We start from the raw sequence: 18,994 nt of genomic DNA, 5'->3' as shown, positions 1-18,994 counted from the left end.
GCGCGACTGGGGATACCTCTCTTTGAAAAAGCGCCGAAGACCAAACGCGATGAGTTTCAGAATGGCCTCGATGACGAAAACCAGCGTGAAGACATAATTGCAGTACTTCAGTATCTCCTCGAGGTACTGCAGGACACACAGATACACACTTCTACAATACCACTGCATTGTGCTTCATTACTATGGTTTTAGGACAGGTGGAGGAAGGTGTTGCCATGGTTACCTGAGGTTGGTTGTAGTGCTCCATGCTCATGGTGAGGAGGTTTGTGAAGATGATGATGGTTATGAAGAGATCCAGGTAGTGGCTGGTGCACACGGTGTGGATGCTTCGACGTAACGGAGAGTAGTCGGCGTAATACGGCTTCTCAAGGGCCCCTACACACACACACACACACACACACACACACACACACACACACAGAGATACAAACACAGACACACACACACACACACACACACACACACACACACACTGAGAGTCATTAAAATGCTTCTGAAAGAAAAATATGATATTGGCTATGAGGTCACTGGTGAAGCGTGTGCCAAGTGGCACTCTGGTGTGTGCGTGCATGTGTGTGCACAGACTAAAAGTGCCACCTCAGGAATTCAGTCCTATCCATCATGCACACACACTCTCCACGGCACCTCAAGGTGTCTTTGAGCAGAAACCCTCGCTGTCTGCTGCCAGACAGTTAACTGACTAAGAGGAGAGCACTACTAGAGATTACACTGCAGAGAGAGCGTACAGAGAGAGAGACAGAAATCTAGCAAGAGAAAGAAAATGTGTGTGTATGTAGGGGTGCTGACTATGCGTGTGTGCACACACCTATGTGAAATGACCAGAACTATGTAGACACATTCCCTGACAAGGGAATATTTGATACAATTTTAAGACAATTTAATGCCTCAGGATAAAATTTTAGACAACAGCAGGCTCCAACTGATACACCTCTTTAACTGCTCGTTAACAAAACTATCCACTCAGCCAGTGACATCACAATAACTCAGGCAAGTCAGGTCAAGATAACCTGCTGAAGTTTGCTTGTTAGAACAAAGGAATGCAGAAGAGCATCTCTGAATGTGTTTGAAGCAGATGGTCTACAGGAGCAGAAGGCCTTCACAATCATCAGATCTCAGTCCAACAGAGCACCTTTGGGATGTGGTGGAACAAATATGGAGCTCTGTGTGATGCTTTCATGTGAATGTGGACCAAAATCTTGCTGCGCCTTGTTAAATCGGGCCCTAGCACACTGTACATAATAAACTGGCCAGTGAATGTATAATAGGTCCATGTACTAAGCTCCATAAAGAAATAGCTCCATTAGTTTGGTTGGAGCACTTTTGACTGGCTGACGCAGTGACGCTGGGTTTACTGCCAGCATCAGCGCCAGCATTTTCTTTCAGTTCTCCAGCAGGCATGTTTCCCTTGTTGTTTAAAGCAGGATCATTTTTTTTGTACCTTTTCCCTCTGCACCCGTTTCTTCTGCTTCAGACTCCAAAGGAGAAGTGACATAAACAAACTAAAACTAGATTTGCTTTGAAAAGTGAGGAAAAGAAAAGAATGAGGAAATCGCTACATAATAAGTCAAGGTTACTCGTCAACACATGCTGGCTTTTATGAAATTTAATGCTGAGAAATAAAATGCTCTAACACCGACAGACCTGATGAGATAGTAGAGCAGAGAAAAGAGACACTCATAAACCACAAATGACATGTCCTACTTTCAGCGCACTCTGACGCACCAGTTCGAATGGAAGCTGATCGTTCCGGACACTGGGAATAATGTGCTCGTGTACAGGCGTCGGCAGACCTGGGCCCAGAATGCTTTATGAATAGTTCCTCCAAAAGAAAACATAATCGTGCCTTAAAGCTGGAAAATAATGGATATTGCTCATCGAGCACATGAAAAATGTTCAACTCTTTTTGGGTTGTTCTCTGTTCTCTCTCTTTGTGTGTGTGTGTGTGTGTGTGTGTGTGTGTGTGTGTGTGTGTGTGTGTGTGTGTGAGGACTTGTCTTTGTTGGCATCTGCTGGTCGCTAGGCTAGGGATGTATGAACATTTTTCAAAGGAAAAGGAGATGGAAGCTAACGGGCGCAGGCGAGGCCAGAGGAGATGCAGGAAGAGTTATCTCCCGTTGCTGTAGCAGCAGATGAGTCAGGACATGAGAAAGCCACTGCCTCATCTACGAGCTCGGAGGATGAAGGAGAGGACTGTTAAGCTAGAGCATTTCTTTCGCAAGGCACACTGTGTGAAAGCCTTACCTTACACCTCCATGTGTGATTAAAGCCGTGTTAACCGGAACTCACTGTGATCTTAGTGCGGAACATGGGCCGAGCGCAGAAAGGAAGCGGGATGACCTTACTTTTCCCTTTGTAGAAATCAACTGATACATCTTCCAGCCATAATCAGTTTCCCCTGAAGCGTATTTATGAATCATCTGCATTTGCATTTGCAGTCGATTTGGCCACTGAAACTGTTCCACAGTGAGAGGGAGTGAAAGAGAACTTAAAAGAGGAACAGCAGCATAGAGAGATGAGGTCACAAAGACAGATGCGATCAGATGGAGAGAGCCCAGGACCCAATGATTAACTGTAATAAATAGCAAAAGAACCCTGATTGATCTATATGTGCCGCTGAACATCGACTATCGACCTGCAGCTGACATCCTGTAGTGATCCTATGTTGTGTAATTATCAGCCCATATGGAATAATGAGTATCGATGATTATTTAGCCCCTATGGGAGGAAATAGTGCACTCATGTTCTGCTTCTGTTTTTTGGAAGAGAGGGAGCAGGATGGTTGCACAGTGATTAGCACTACTGCCTCACAGCAAGAAGGCCCTGAGTTCAGCTCCATCACCCGACCTTCCTGTGTGGAGTTGCATGCTCTCTCTGTGTCTGCGTGGGTTTTCTCCAGGTACTCCTCCCACAATTTGTGATTCTAAATTGCCCGCAAATGTGAATGCAAATGGTTGTCTGTCTCTCTGTGTTAGGCCTGCGATAGACCAAAAAAAGACATTTTACTAGATTTAGGATGGTATATGGTGATGGGATCATTTTCATGGCCAAGGGAGTAAAGAGCAGAGGAGGAGGCAACTCTAGCAGGCAGAATGGAAAATGGTGCAACTATCAGGGGAGACTCTAAAGACTTCTGGGTAGGGTGAAGCCACCAGTGGTTCAAGATCTTTACAATACCTCTTAAAGAAAGTGAAGTGAAAGCAACGTGTGTGTCCCCTTTCTTGAATCACGACTGCATGGTTTTTTTCAGGTGGTTTAGGAATCACATGTTAAGCAGTTACAGGTGTAACGTTTGGATGTCCACTTAAAGCACTGTGCAGATTTTGAGCCGGCCCTCCTGCTATTTTTTAAAGTGGTCCTGAGTAACAGTTCTCCCGGCTTTGTGAAGGTCTTTCAAAGTTTTTTCTTTGGACATTGGCTGCTTTTTCACCCATTTTCAGTCCAGTCCTTGTACCTGACCATTTTCATTTGTTAAGCCGCTGAACACTGACGTGTGAATCATTCAAGCATAAACGGACATCCAGCTCAAGGGATGAACCAATGTTGCGTCTACACATAGCAGACAACTTAGAGCCCATTTCAAATTGTATCTTTAAGGCCTTTACACACCGGACGTGTAAAATTTGTGCAAATATTTTGTGATTTAAAACTATTTTTCGGACTCACCTATTCTTAATAAAGCCATTCACATTGACCACAATAAATGCCAAGTCTGCCAGTAAAAGTTTCAACAGTCCCACTGACATCCTGAAATATGCACAGAAGCAGACGCGATAGAATTTCAACTCCTGGGTCAAAACATGAAATTCTTCCTCCTGCTGCCTTCTCGTGAGAGTTGCAGGAACCCAGAATCTCAGTTTTTTTGTTTGGAAACATCAGGACCAGCTGGTCATAGGTTGACATATTTTTCACAAAATCACAGTGATTTCAGTCTATATATATATGTTACGTGACAAGCTAGCGTCCAAAAAACTGAGAATTTCATGCAGAATTTCATAAAGGCTTTTAGCAAAAACACAAAAAATTAGGTATTATTAAAAGGTTTGACAGCATAAAATAGTATTTTTGCACCAACAAGGTGATTCCCAAAGACCTATTAGCCTTAAATGTGGTTTATCTTGCCATGCTATGCAGTTTTCTCTGTAGTCCTCACAACATTTAAGGAAACAGAACAAGTGGAAGGCAAAGAAAGAACATTATCAGTCATGGATTGGCCTCAACATTACTGAAGCACTGTGGGATCATCCTGACAGAGAACAGAACAACAGGCAGAAACATCCAAAGAACAGCTTTGAAAGTCCTTCAAGAAGCCTGGAGAACTATTCCTGGAGACCACTTAAATAAATTACAATAACACTTGTCTATGAGAGCTCAGACAGTGTTGAAGAATAAAGTCAATACCAAATATTGGCATTCAGGGTTGTCAGAATTGTACAAATTCTGTTTTTGTCTTCTATACTGTATTTCCATTTATATCTCCACATTTCAATAAATGGCTGCACCCATTTCCCATTTTTCTAGCCAAATATGAAGCAATGAGAGGTGACTCAAGACTTTTGCACAGTACTTTACTCTGATGTCCCTCCACCCACTTTCCCGAAACACTTCCTCACTTCTCCTCCTCTTCTCCAGTCGCTTCTGTCGTTTCTCCTCCCTCAGCCGCGCCTCTTCCTCCTCCTGCTGCTGGCGACACTTGTGAAAGTTTTCCACCACCACGCCCACAAACATGTTGAGCACAAAGAAGCTGACAATGAGCAGGAATGAGATGAAAAACAGCAGCATCCAAGGATTGTGGTTTATCACTGGCTGCAGAGAGAAACAGAGAGAAAAAAGCGAAGAAGAAAGGACAGGAGGTAGCACAGAGACACAAAAGGTAAAAAAAAAAAAAACAAGAACAGAAAGAGTGATGAAAGAAGGTGAGGAGGGGTGGAGAGGAAGAAAAGGAGAGAGCACAAACAAAAAGACAATGTAAGTACTGAGTCAGCACTAAAACTGCCAGCTCTGTCAGCTCACATCTATTCATCCATCTGCCTTTTTTTTCTTTTCTTTGCACAGCTACACCTCACTCCTGAGATATTTCCCCTTTCACACTCAAACAAACAAGATCAAGTGTTCCTAAGAACGACACAAAAAAGAAGGAAATCACAGGGAAATATTCACTCGCTGAATGAGTCGTTCATCTCCCTGATTTTCACTTTTTAATCCCTCACACACCCGCTCTCCCCCCCCGCTGTGTGCGAGACTGCCTCTCCTCACCTGCTGGTCCACACCCATGGCATCCAGGCCGTCGTACATGATGCTGACCCAGCCGTCCTTACACGACAGCACAAAGAGCGACATCAGCGCCTGGCGGGATGATACGCACATAATTCAGCTTTGCTGCTACGATTACCAGCCTGTAAGAGCAGATGTCTGTCCAAGAGTGTGACAAACCTGTCCCAGATTGTCGAAGTTGTATTTCCGCCGCAGCCAGCGGTAACCAGCCTGCAGACACTCAGTTTTATTGGTGATGTTACTTACATTGATCCCGTCGCAGTAGAAGAATTTCCCTTTAAACAGCTGCGCAAGTGTGAGCACAGAGAAAAAAACATGAGAGAAGACTGTAACCTCAAGGCAGTGTAAACAAACCTTCACACAACAGAGCAGAGGCTGTTATATTGCTGTACAGTAAACAGTCTGCAAGAGCCTGCAGACCCCTGTGCAGAATCACTCCAGCATGGGTGTTCTCATTAGAAGATAACCCACTGATAGCGTGCTTTTCGTCAAATATAAGCCTACGTGTTAATTAGCTTCAGCGTTCATTAGGTATTATATCCTTGCAAGGATTAAATCTGAATATTTGTATTTGCAAAAAGAGAAACATAAGCCATGAAAATGAACTGACTGGCTTTGAGTGGAGTTTTTAAAAATGGTACTGTACATTCATTTCCTGACTTTGACATTTTAAAATGTGGTGAGAGCCTTTAAACCTTAAAGGAAGTTTCATTAATAGATTCTTTTGTTTTAAAGTATTTCTTCTGTTTTTTTTCTCCATACAGGTGATCCAGGTGTTTTGTTTGTTTTTTCTTTCTTCCCCCCCTTCTCACCATCTCTTCTCCCCTTTGGTTTTCTTTCTCTCCCTCTCTTTCTTTCATTCTTTCTCCCTGTCCTATCCCCCAGTCATGTCTGTCCCGTTTGTAGCACCTGAAAATAAAATAAATTCATAATTATAATAAAGGTCAATCAAATGGACCAATATGGCAAGGCCATGATGATCCACTTGGTAAAATAAATCCGCTTGGCATCTTTCTTGGCCTTAAGACAACAATTCTGATGGCTAAAGATCCAAACGGGACACAAAAAAAAATAAAAAATAAAGTATTTCTGAAGGACTTCAACGCGTGAAGAAGTAAATGTGTCCGGAGACTATCCAGCCTGTTTTAAATGTGCACTTGAGCCTGACTCCTATTAGTGCAAAGATGTTTTACCTCACATTTAATCCCTGAGATATCGTTGCATAAGAAAAATAAGCTCAAAATAGGCAATTTCAACAGCACATCTCTAGTAGGCTCTAGTAAATGAAAGAAAATTTTGGGCTTAAAGTGTAAGAAATAAATGTGTAAAATTCATTACAAAGTTTTGGTAACTCTTAGACCAGACTGCCCTGACATTATAAAGCAGAAAGTTTATGTTAATGCCCTTTTTTTTTTTTTTACTGTGGACCCATTATAAGAAAAATAAAATTTGTATAGTACATAAAGAAAAAACAGGAACTTTTCTGCAATTTAATTGTTTATATATTACTTATTTACTTTGGTGTAGCATGAATGGCCATGGTGGAGGTCTACATCAGTAGCCAATGGTGTAAAACTAAAAAATACAGCTAAAAATTCAAAATTTATGACCTCCCTCACATTTTCCAAAGCCGTCCATTGGGGCCAGATTGGAGTCTTTGCTAGGCCAATTCTGGCCCACAGGCCTTATGTTTGACACCCCTTTACAGCAGAAGAAAAGTATATAATTACAATCTGGTACAAAAAGCAATTTTTGGCCTCTGTTTCTCTGATAGTTTCTCCCTTCATAACAACTCTAAGTTTATAAGTCAACCACCTGGATAATTGAGTTAAGGGCACGGCTACTTTGATTGACAGGTGTCCCAACACAGGCAGGCGTAGCCAATCATCGCTGCCAGGCCTCAGCGCCACTAATTGGAGTCACTGAACTGAACCTCTCCACTGTGTTTGCGGTGTTGGTGTCTCCTGGAGCATTTTAATGGAAATATCTGACAAATAAAATGTCTCCCTGTATAGCACACATTGTCCAAGAAGTTTGTGCTTCAGTTTTGGAAAGTGAACTTTGAGGGTTTTATTAGTCTGTTAGCTTAGCATTCATTAGCAGTTTGTATACGCAGCTTTGAACAAAGCTTGCTAGCACTAGTTGATACCTGGAGCCCCCCACACCTCATTATGATATGTTCAATTGTGAAACCAACCCCCCACCCCCCAAAAAAACATGGCAGCAGCCTGAATGCTAAATGCTAAAGTCCAAATACTTTAGCATTTAGCTTGACATCACAGTGGCTACGACCTAGCTTGCAGATAAAGGTGAAAATTAAGTGTTAATTCATGTTTCAGACTGTAAAAAAAGGTGAAATGCTGATCAGTAATTCTTTTGTGTCCAAACCTAAACAAACTGCAAGCAAAAAAAAAAAAAAACACCTCCCCTTTCAGACTTTCACTGTCCTTTACATTAGAAACACCAATATGTCACTTGAGGGACGCTGATCCAAGCTGGTTTTCTAAGGTAGGAGGAATCAAGCTACTATTTAAAAGTAGTAACAAATTAAACTTTATTTGCGCTTACATTTTTTTCTTTCTTATACTGTACCCTGTTATTTGGCTTCAGAGCTTATTAACAGTCCTAACCCTGAGGTCTGAAACCAAAGCAACGTGATATTATTTTTGATCCTTTATATCAAGCAAAGTGTGTTATTTATAGTTTATTAGCTCATTCTGAATATTAAGCTATTTTAATAAATAATAAGCTGTATTTATGAATTTGATTAGTAATATTAAAATCCAGGTGAAAATCCGATTTAAAAACCACATTCTCAGCACATTCCCCCTGTTGAACCATTGTTGTGTTTTTTTAATTACTTCCAGGGACTGGTGCATAATCAGCAGCTCATTTGCATTTCCTCCCAATTTTTCTCTTCACTTTTTATTACCTGAAGCTTTCTCTGAGCTCATTTACTTTAAGCCACAGTGATCTGTGTCTTCTTGCAGCAGAAAACACAACGAGCTTTTAATGTTCGGTCATATCAAATCGAGTGAAAATGAGTTTGACGTGTTTTGTATTTTGCTGTCTCGGGGGAAAAATGATGGAGCTTATCTTTAACTGACAGAGGACGAACGGGGAACGGTCGGCATGAACATTTACCTGGACTCCCAGAATTCCAAACACGATGAAAAAAGCACAGCAGATCAAAACAATATTCCCAATTGGTCTGAGAGATGTGATCAGAGTTTCAACCACCAGTTTCAGACCTGGAGCACGACTTATCACCCTGCAGCAAGCACACACACAGGTTAGACAGTCCTTAATATAATATCAGCAGAGTAAACACAGATGATAATCTCCTTGATTTGTACCTGAGTGGTCGAAGTGTGCGGAGCAGGCGAAGGACCCGGAGGATGCCTAAGATCCGATTACCACCTGCTGAAGCGATGGACACCAGGATGTCCACAAGTGACACAAACACCAGGAGCCCATCCAAGACATTCCAGCTGCTCTGCAGGTACACGCCCTCTCCAAAGTACAGGCCCATAGCTACCACCTGCATGCAGACGCGCACAGATCCAACAAAATTACTAAAATAATTAAATAAGCTAAGGTGTAAAATGAGAATGAAAGCCATTCTGATCCCCACCAGCAACGAAAATTGCCTCTTTAGAATCAAGAAAATGACTTTGGAGTGGAGTGCTTATTCAGAAAATGTTCACTGTTATGGTTACCTTGATCATCATTTCGCCCACGAAGATCACAGTGAAGATGTAATTGGACACACTAAGAAACATCCGCTCCTGTTGCACACACACAGACACACACACACAGGCGTGAGAGCATGCACAGATTAACAGCAGGAAGCGCATTCGTCAATTTAAAGGCTTTGTAGCCTTAGCTTTGATTCTGGAGCACAAAGTGTTGCATAACGAGCTAAGAAAAAAAATGCACAGCAATCGCTGTAGAAACATAATAAAAGCATACTGGGAACAACACGTGTTGTTATAGAGACTCTTACATCAGCTACAAGCACATGAGCTCTTGTAGTAAACAGCCCCTCTTTGTGTGCGTGGTCATGCAAAAGACGTATGCTGCTTCTGTATTTGTGAGCCGTGAGTCATGTCTTGAGCTGTTTAAGGTTTAGATTACAGTGCTGCGCGAAAGTCCTGATCTGCCACTTTTTCTAGGAAACTGAGAAATAGAAGTGGCGATTTATTGAAACATGTGCAAACATAAATAGAAACGCAGTATATAAGTTGAAACAGAGTTTGGCTTCAGGAACAGTTCTCCAGGCTTCTTAAAGGACACTTAAAACTCTTCTTTGGATGTTTCTGCCTTTTGTTCCCTTTTCTGTCAAGATGATCCCGCACTGCTTGGATGATATCGAGGTCCGTGCTCTGGGGAGGCCAATTCGCTGTGCGTTTTTCTATCCAGGTATGCTTTTACTGCATTAGCAGTGTGTTTGGGGTCATTGTGATAATGGAAAATCCAACTACTGCCAATCAGATGCTTTCCAGATGGTATTGCATGGATCAAAATCTTATGGTGTTTCCACTTCTATTCTTTTAGCTCATAACTATTTGGGAATCTCCTTACTGGTGCACAAATAATATTTCGACAACTGCCAAATTGTGGTATCTTTAGCAGTTTTATAGGTTCAACTAAAGTAATGGAAGCAACAGGCTGTTAATGACAAAGTGCTTAAAGATAAAATTCAAAGTTGCTTCTTTGCTGTGTTGTCTGTTATCTCTTAACACAACACTGGTTCAGCCCTTGAGTTAGGTCAGTGGTTCAGTCATTGCTCAAGACTACTTTAAAAATGAAAGTCTGGATCATATGAAGCAAAATCTAAAGACTTTTGGGGTGGCTCAAGACTTTTGCACAGTATTGTAGCTGTTACGTTCAGACTTAATCTAAGCACTTAGACTAATGCATAATGAGTTCAAATCTGTCAAATCATCAAATAAAAAGCACAATGAAGATGGAAATTATATCAATAATATCCAGTTAAACCAACTAAGGAAGACAAGAAACAGAGTTTCAGTGTAAAATTACATCCATTAAGTCCGGGTTAAAGGTTAAAGGTCAGGGTCTGGAATGTCGTTATGATGGTGCTTATGTCAATACTTCTCCTTACAAGTGTAGTAACCGTGTGTGTGTGTGTGTGTGTGTGTGTGTGTGTGTGTATGAGGTACCATGCTGTGTGGCTGTATGTCAGGTCGCTCCAGGGCGATGGTGATGCAATTAAGGAAGATGAAAAGCAGGACGATGTGATCAAACATCTTGTGACCTATGACCCTCTGACACCACAACCTGAACCTGCAGAGAGACGGTGTGAGAAGAGAAAAGGATCGGCAACAACCCCAGTGTTTATTTTCTATTCAACACATCACCTGCATCACTTCCATTTCTGCCAGGTTTAATTGATAAAAGTACAAGTTGTACAACCAAGCTTCAGCTGTCACCTTCACACTTTAGCTGTGAATTTTTACACATGCGTGCAGTTAAGGCCACCTAGGCCACCCTGGAGAATATCAGGGGCTGTGCATAAACGTGTGTTTGTGTGTATCTTTACTGGTTGTGTGGAGCGAACAGATAGAGGGACCATTCTTCATGCTCCAGGCACCACTGAGGCTCATATGGCTCCAGTATCTTCTTCAGCCTCTTACATAAACTCTGGAATGAACACACAAACAGACGAATGACATCGCAGCGTACACTCGTTACGTTACAACAATCAGCATTGCTCCAAAAGTTGATTCTGTTCATCTGGACGTAGCGTTTTGTGGGAGAAAATCAGAAAATCAGTATTGCTCATCATCTTATACACCCATGATACCGCAGAATGAAGTCATTTTCATTTCTATCCAAGGTTTTTTCTTTCTTTCTTTTTTTTTTTTTTTTGCAGCGACCTCGTGTGCATGCACAAAAAATTCCAACACAGCTATTTTTTCAAACAATATTCCGAGTCATTCTTCCACCCGGATCTAATTTAAATTCAGCTAATTAAAATTTTCTAAGAAACAAAAGTGTCTTAAGGTCAGCCAGGTTGGAATTTATGCCTTTGCGGGATAATTAGCAGCAGCTTTTGAACTTCTGAACATGCCCAAAACAAGCTCTTTTATGAACTTGTTTTATCTAGGAATAACAGAAATGGGACGCCATCAAAATGCCTGCTCCCTCTGATTGGAACACACGCCAATTAAAACTGCCCGAGTCTACATTTACATATATATTATATGGTTTTCCATTTGCTGAGACAAATTCATGAAACAAATAGGCATTAACCTCTTCAATCTCCTCTTCCTCTTGATCGGTGTGGTTATACGATGTCAGGGGAGCATCGTCGTAGCAGTGGTCTGGCAGGTGGAAGGTGGTGCCGTTACAGTCTGGGGAGAGGAGCATTGGCACCTGCAGGTACTCTGACTGGTCCAGAGACTGCTCCCTGCTGCTGGCTTTGGAGCTTGAGTATGTGTCGGACAGCAGGGACTCCATTTCTCCAGACTGGCTCTTCCTGTGGAGGCTGGGGGCTCGGCCGATGCTGATCCAGCTGGAGCGACGGCTCTCTGGCCCGCTGTCCCACAGGGACTGTGAAGACAACTTAGAACAAAACCAGTGCCTTGTTGGATTTCTGCCTTATCTTTCAAGTGCAAATAAGGATTTCATTCTTCACAGATTAAAGCTGCCCTGTAGAGTTTTTGGCCATTAGCAGTGCAGCGGGGTGATGTTTTCATGAGTGGGCTCCTATTTTGTTTGTATCTTGTGCTCCTTATCAACCTCTACATGGAAATGACCAGGATTTGCGCTAATGATAAGTCTGTTTGGCCCAGCACAGTTATTAAACTTACTGAGAAACAGGGTAAATCAACAGGATGATATCTGATAACATTTTAAGAGGTTTCAGTGCAGAAGCTAGCCACAGCGAGCAACCACCTGTAACCATTTGCCAGTGGAACATACAAGGACTTGAATAACCTAGCCTTATCTTATCTTAAAGACTTTATAGTACCATGTCACCCCAATAGAGTACTTCACTTTCAGACTGCTGGTTTACTTGTGGTTCCTAGGATATATACACGTAGAATGGGAGGCAGAGCCTTCAGCCTTCAGGCCCCTCTTCAATGGAACCAGCTCCCAGTTTAGATTCGGGAGAAGGACACCCCCTCTACTTTTAAGATTCAGCTTAAAACTTTTTAATAAAGCATATAGTTAGGGTTGGATCAGCTAACCCTGAACAAACCCTCAGTTATGCTGCAGAATGCTGGGGGAGTTTTTCTTTGCGACTATTGCCATGTTCTTGCTATTAGTGGGTTTAAGGTTGTCTCCATGTTATTGTAAGGTCTTTACCTTACAATATAAAGTGCTATGAAGCAACTGCTTTGAGATTTAGTGCAATATAAATAAAACTGAACTCAATTGAACTGAATTCGCTCAATGGTCCATCAATACACTTTTCTTTACAACCTGTCCTTTAGCCTGTCCACAGTTACTGCTGTATCTGCAAGCCACTTTGAAACCCGCCTCCAGACCAATTTGTCCTTTCCATCCGTGTCTCACATAACCATTGTCATATCTGTCACCACTGACGTTGCCTGCTTTGTTCTATTTCTGGTCATGCTGCTGCTCTCCTCCTGCATTTTTTAACTAAGGGTGTGTTCACCGTAGGCCATCTGTTCCCCAGCACATCTGACCCCAAAGTCCAGCTCATTTCACTAGTGCGATTACTAGTGCGCGCCATTCGCAGTTAAGTGAACTGTGCCCTGTCTGGCTCGAATAGGTGGTCACAGCTGAGCTTCAGTTGAATTCAGTGATGGTACGCATGTAGTGTGATGACCATCCAAGCACAGAACTGCGCCACTTGCTCAATAGCAGCTGCCTCTGTCAAAATCCCTGCTTTAATAACAAATCTACAGGGCATAAGAACTGGCCCAGTTAAGCCACAAACTGCATAAAATCATGAACCCCTTGTGCTCTGCAAGAACGCTTTTTAAGAGTGCGTGTCTGAAAAACGGGAGAGAGCACGAGAAAGGAGTCGGGACAGACTGAAGTGGACCTGGCTCATTAAGGGCAGACCAGCTGGGGAGCGATCAAGCTCCGGCACAATGCAAGGCAACCGTGACCAGTCTGAATCCACCCTTGGAGGACATGTTTTAATCAAGATAAGCTAAAATTTTCAGCCACCTCACTTCAGTCTGAAACATCTTCTGAGTCGTTAGCATCAAATCTCCTAAAAGCAACGTGAAACGAACCTGACGTTGAGCTCAAGCATTAAGCTTAGCCGTGCATAGAAGGAGGGCTACATGACTCAACCCGTCAACAGTTGGTGATACTAAAGTGCCAGCAGAAGGCCTGCTAACAAAAAGACTGCCAGCCCAAACAATGCTGAATTATTTGGCTTTGTGAATGTTTTATGAGGATAGAAATGCACTCAAGTAATTTGTCGTGTCTTGAGAAGACACATAATGGGTTTGTTGGGAAACAAAGTAAACAAATGAACCTCTGCAAGGTAGCTTTAATGAAGCTCTGTGTTATCATTCTATGACTTCAACATTTAGAAATTGCTTCAGCTCAGCTTTGATTTATATCCTTTGCATAACAAACATCTTTTGATTAACCGTTTCTCTAACTCACATTTATAATAAATATTTAACGTGGTTTTATATAAACATATATATCTCCACATAAAAGCATGTGCCCAAGGCTCACCGGTGACCTTTGCTCAAGGCTGTTTTCCATGGATGCACCACTGGCCCGGCGTGACTGGTTGGAGTTTATGGTGGGCGTAGCTGCAGTGTGCGTGATGACTGGCAGCGGTGGAGGAGGAGGGGGAGGCATGGAGGCTTTTGGGTTCAGGAGACCATTGGGACTCAGCATCATGGCCTGAATCTTCAGCTCTGCACACACACACACACACACACACACACACACAGAATATTTGATGTCAAAGAATGATTCTCATTTATTATATTTTGGGATTTGCAATATTTTCATGGTTTCGTTTGGATCAGGGCTGCACTGACCATGGCTGTATCCGCTGCATATAGGCTGTATATGTCACGATCACTGGCTGGTAAAGCTCTGTGGATGTTCAGGTTTTTAAGGTGGATCTTATGCATGAGTTGTGGAGCTGACAAACTGACTGCACTAAAAGTTGTGCAACTGACTTCTGGATCACATGGTCTGGCAAAATCAGACCAACCTAAATTAAATCCTCCTTTTGTGTGTGTTTTACTTTGATTATGACAACAATTAGTGACTAAATAAGACTTTAGAAACTACTGAGTGGGCCCATAAACCCATGTGGAAAGTCTCAGCTGAGCAATACGGGCATTTTTTTAGATATCAGTAGATATCAGTGAAATTTGACTTCGCTGCTCCTGCTCGACATTAGAAAGAAGACGTTTAAGACTTCAGTCAGTAATTTTTCATCAGGGAATTTGATAATCCGCAACTTAAAGTTTATGATTTAGAGAATCAAGCTAAAAACGTTTAAAAATTGGGTACTAATATTGTTTATTACTCACTGTCAAAGAGGACAACGAGAAGAAAAACACATTCATAAATAAAACAGGTTATCAGTATTTGTCCCTGAGAGTAAAGAGTAAAGCAAGTTCAATATAAACGTTGACACACATAAATATTCTAAACGTGGAGTCTGTAATAATTGGATTAGCTGTAAAAATGTGCTGCATTATTTTAAAAAAATCTAGATGTTCGCAATGTGTTTCGTGTCCATTTTTCACTCCCGTGTTGTTCTTGAGCAAATACAGATGAGCTGCCCTCAAGAAGCTCACAAATGCAATTTAAACAAAATTAGCCTCTACTTAAAAAGCCCAAACCTCCTTCAGATTCATCTTACGCCTAATTTGAGGTAATGTAGGTTGAATTTTTGAATTAATATTAAAAAAAAGACAGCATCAGAGTGAGTAAATAATGGCCTATGTGTAATGTCAGTGAGGTTTATGCGGTTTTGCCCTTTTAATGAGCCCTCAGAGTGAAAGTAAGAGTAATGTCTTGATGCCTGCTTCAATAATCCAGGTAAGGAAATCCCCAAAAGTTGATTCTGTTCATCTGGACTCAGTGTTCTCATTAAGGTGACATCATCTGCAGCTTTCCCACCATTATAAACCAACGGCCGGCTGACTGAACCAAATCAGACAAACTGAGCTTGTGGCTTTTTTGTTAGTCGGTGGCATGAGTTTCAGTCGTTACGCAGCTGTTTATAAGGTCGGGGAAACCTGCAGTCAGCCAAGACTGAAGACGTCAGTTGAACGAGAGATTAAACTTTTCTCCCACTGAAAACACTGCATCCAGATAAAGATCTTTCAATCTTTCTGGGATTAAAAACAAGAGAATATTTTGCAGAATTATGGAAAGCCTTTAAAATGTTCACAGGATGAAAGAACCTCCAAGAATTCAGGTCAGAATACACCAAAAGGCTATTTTAAGGCGACTCCATGTGAACTTCCACTTCCATGCCCGGCTGATCTGCGAGTTTGTACCTGCAGCGTACAGCTCTCTGAGTTTCTCCTCGTCCTCGTAACACATCGAGTGTCTCTCATCATCGGCCTCAGATCTGTTAGCATCTCCCTGAAAACACAGACAGACGCAAATATACACCAGAGTCATCATAATCATCACCATCACCACCTTCCCTTCCTCAGTGTTGTAAAAGTGAAAAGCACATCTCGGTCGAGCAGGAAAGACTAAGAGGAAAACTAGGCAGATGGGCGGAGGGAATCTCCAGCGTGCTCTAGTTGAGTTATGTGGATGGCTTTGGCAGCGATCTCCTGTAGTCACGCCAATAAAGCTTTACTGAATTTAATTAAAATTCACGCCAGAAAGATGGAGGCAGGCGGCTTTGGCAAAGGGTATCTGTGTGTGTGTGTGTGTGTGTGTGTGTGTGTGTGTGTGTGTGTGTGTGTGTGTGTGTGTGTGTGCGCGCACGCAATAGTGAGAGAAAGAGCAAGCGCTCTCTGATGCCGGAGATAAAAGATGAAAACTAAACAACAAAAGCTCACCAGCTGTGAATGGCAGGCGATATCAAACACATCCCTACCCTGGAGAGTATTTTGTGTGTGTATGTGTGTGTGTTGCAGTGAGAGAGAAAGATGGAGGAAGAGAGAACGGAGGATAGGCAAAAAGCAACAGAGGAAAAGTGTGATGATAAAGAGACAGCGAGCGAGAGAGAGAGAAAGGAGAAACCACACAGGCAGGATGGAGGAGATTATTCTCTTGTAGGCAGCTTTGGTATCATCAACACAACAGAGCTCAATTAGTCTCATTCGCTCTGCCTCGTTGTCTAAGTAGCTCAAATGAAACGGCATCTTTGCCCTTACTTCAGCTTGAAAGCCCTCGACCAAAATGGCGACGAGCAAGTTGAAGAGGACGTAGTTGCCAAAGGTCATGAGGGCGACAAAATAGAGGGCAGCTAACGGCGTTGTGGAGGCCATCCCGTTATAGAGCACCGCGTTCCAGTCCTCCTGGGTGAGGATCTGCAGATTAGATAAGATGCGGAGAGACGTCAGGGGGTTAGAAAAACAGGCCGTCAAACACACAAGGAGCCAAAAGGCGACGCGCTACGTTGCTAGCAGGTGTTCCAAGAATAGATAATGTGAGTTTCTTCCTTTATTATCTTGTCGTCAGTTGAACAGTAATGACGCTCATCAGTGTTAAATGAACTCCCGCCGAGTGAGTGCTTCATTATTGCTCTTCCTCCTCTGCTCGTGAGGAACATCTTACCTGCCCACTGGGACAGTTTTTTTATACTTTTCTGAAAAACCGAGCGCGCGCGCTCCCAAATCGGAGCAAATGAAATCACGGGCGAGCGCTCGTGACTGCAGCAGCTGTTGTTTGAATCTCACTCCTAAAAGTGGCGCGTAATTGATGGGGAAATTCCTCCAAATCAAATACCGTCGGTGTCTTCGTGTGCTCTGCGCGTGTGTGTCCCTGAGCGAGGGTGCATGTGAGGATGTTTGTCTAACCTGAAAGACAGTGACAGTCGCCCAGAGCAGGGAGTCAAAGTTTTTTCTGTCTGGTAAAGTGTCTCCGCTGTCTTGTCGCAAACCAAATTTACAGCCGAACAGATGCATCCCCAAGATACTGCAATACACACACACACACACACACACACACACACACACACACACACACACAACAGTAAGGTAATGTTTTTATCAAGCAGTAATTTAATATGTGCAACAACAAGATGCGGTAATACTGCCTGCGTGCACAGCTGTATCTACATGAAAGCCGATGACACATGTGGTGATCAGTTTATAACAGAGGAAGGAGAATCCCAGCAGTAGCCATTTGAAATGTAATAACAGTATAATTAAAGCAGAGAAAACGCTTAATCATCACTGTAACTCGTGAATATATACCTGAATATGAATATAAAAAGCATCAGCAGCATGCAAAATGTGGCCACGTTGTCCATGGTCTTCATCAGCACCACCAGCTGCCTCCTGAGTGCAGGAAGGAACCGGACCAGCTTCAAAACTCTCAGCAGGCGGAAGGTGCGCAGCACCGACAAGCCTCCCTCGGCCTCACCCACGATCTCCCACACGCTGAAACACACACACAGGTTAAAAGCACAGAGATGCATTTCCATTGAAGCGATTAAGGAATCAGCTGTTACCCTTTGTCAGCATTAGCGTCACCCAGGAAGACAAAAACAAAAAGAAAGAAAGAAAAACTTCCCGAATCTTTTCAGAAGGGAGAGAGCGCTCAAGTCTTTTTGATGTGACGTGTGGCAAACGAAAAAACGAAGTCGGGCCAGTGTTGTTTACAGTTCACCAGCCAATAAAGAAAGCCAGCGCAGCGTGAACTGGCACGGTAAACAAGCAAGGCCTTCAAACGTGGATACATAATTTAGCTTGTAGTACTACATAATGGAGTGAATACAGGCCCTCTGGACTATGAGTGCAACCGCTTGGCTCAGCTGCCAGCACCGGCATCGCTGGCAGTTCGGGAGATTTAGCTGCAGAGCCCGAGACGTGAGAACAGGAGGAATAACTAATGACAAGAATTCCCTTTTTGGGGTAAACACACAGACAGAGAGTTCCCCCCACCTGATGATGACAATGACGCTGTCAAAGCCGTTGTAAGGGTTCTTGATGTAGCCGAAGAGCCCGAGAGCCAGGAGCTTCAGCAGCATCTCGAGACTGAAGAGACTAGTGAACACCATGTTACTGATCTCCAAAATATCTGTCAGCTCCTGCGGCTGAAGAGGTGCAGTGTTTGTGGAGAGAAAACAGGGAGAGATTGATGTACAGAGATGGACGGGCACAGAGAAAAATGAACAAATAAACAGAGACAGACAGCGCGGAGCTCAGTGCACTCAACATGTTAGGAATCTCCAAGATGTTGGTGAAGGCTTCAGTTTGGGTTTACATGGATTAAAGCTGGTCAGATTTTGTTGCTGTTCTTTTTTGCAGATATTTTTTTAGGTTTATGACAAAAAAAAGCTTAAATTTGTATCCTCATTCCAAAAAATCCACAAAAAAAAATGTTTCAGAGCCTGTTTTTAAGGACATAGCTGGTTACTTAGTTGTTTCAGGACATTTTTCTACTGATCAATTTGCCATAAAGGCCCACTGTTATGTAAAAACATGCATTTTTTTTGCACATTTGGACAATCAAACATTTGATCCTCTTTTAACAGAATTAAAAAGTTAACCCAATAAAGTCTAGTAACCTCTAAACTTGCTAG

At 42.6% G+C, this 18,994-nt stretch overlaps 1 protein-coding gene across 2 annotated transcripts in view; it reads right to left on the bottom strand.

Moving 5' to 3' along the window:
• The window catches only part of LOC147327550 (voltage-dependent T-type calcium channel subunit alpha-1H-like), a 59,579-nt gene that overhangs the window by 9,895 nt on the left and 30,690 nt on the right, over positions 1-18,994 (bottom strand). For both annotated transcript variants that reach the window (XM_086295232.1, XM_086295234.1), the window contains exons 11-27: positions 18,354-18,505; positions 17,664-17,849; positions 17,265-17,382; positions 16,620-16,775; positions 15,783-15,870; positions 13,987-14,174; positions 11,569-11,880; positions 10,856-10,956; positions 10,476-10,599; positions 9,012-9,080; positions 8,649-8,833; positions 8,437-8,563; positions 5,452-5,577; positions 5,275-5,364; positions 4,632-4,824; positions 224-375; positions 17-126 (exon numbers count right to left, since the gene is read on the bottom strand). In XM_086295232.1, the coding sequence (XP_086151358.1) occupies positions 17-126; positions 224-375; positions 4,632-4,824; positions 5,275-5,364; positions 5,452-5,577; positions 8,437-8,563; positions 8,649-8,833; positions 9,012-9,080; positions 10,476-10,599; positions 10,856-10,956; positions 11,569-11,880; positions 13,987-14,174; positions 15,783-15,870; positions 16,620-16,775; positions 17,265-17,382; positions 17,664-17,849; positions 18,354-18,505 (2,477 nt within the window). The remainder of the gene's footprint in view (positions 1-16; positions 127-223; positions 376-4,631; positions 4,825-5,274; positions 5,365-5,451; positions 5,578-8,436; positions 8,564-8,648; positions 8,834-9,011; positions 9,081-10,475; positions 10,600-10,855; positions 10,957-11,568; positions 11,881-13,986; positions 14,175-15,782; positions 15,871-16,619; positions 16,776-17,264; positions 17,383-17,663; positions 17,850-18,353; positions 18,506-18,994) is intronic.

Source organism: Aulonocara sp. 'chitande type north' Nkhata Bay, linkage group LG6 (assembly GCF_057382095.1).
Source record: "Aulonocara sp. 'chitande type north' Nkhata Bay isolate Kocher_YH1m ecotype deep benthic linkage group LG6, A_spYH_male_GT1.1, whole genome shotgun sequence".
Taxonomy (NCBI): Eukaryota; Metazoa; Chordata; class Actinopteri; order Cichliformes; family Cichlidae; genus Aulonocara; species Aulonocara sp. 'chitande type north' Nkhata Bay.
Note: the sequence above shows the minus strand (reverse complement) of the source record. Positions and strands in the feature narration are given on the sequence as shown.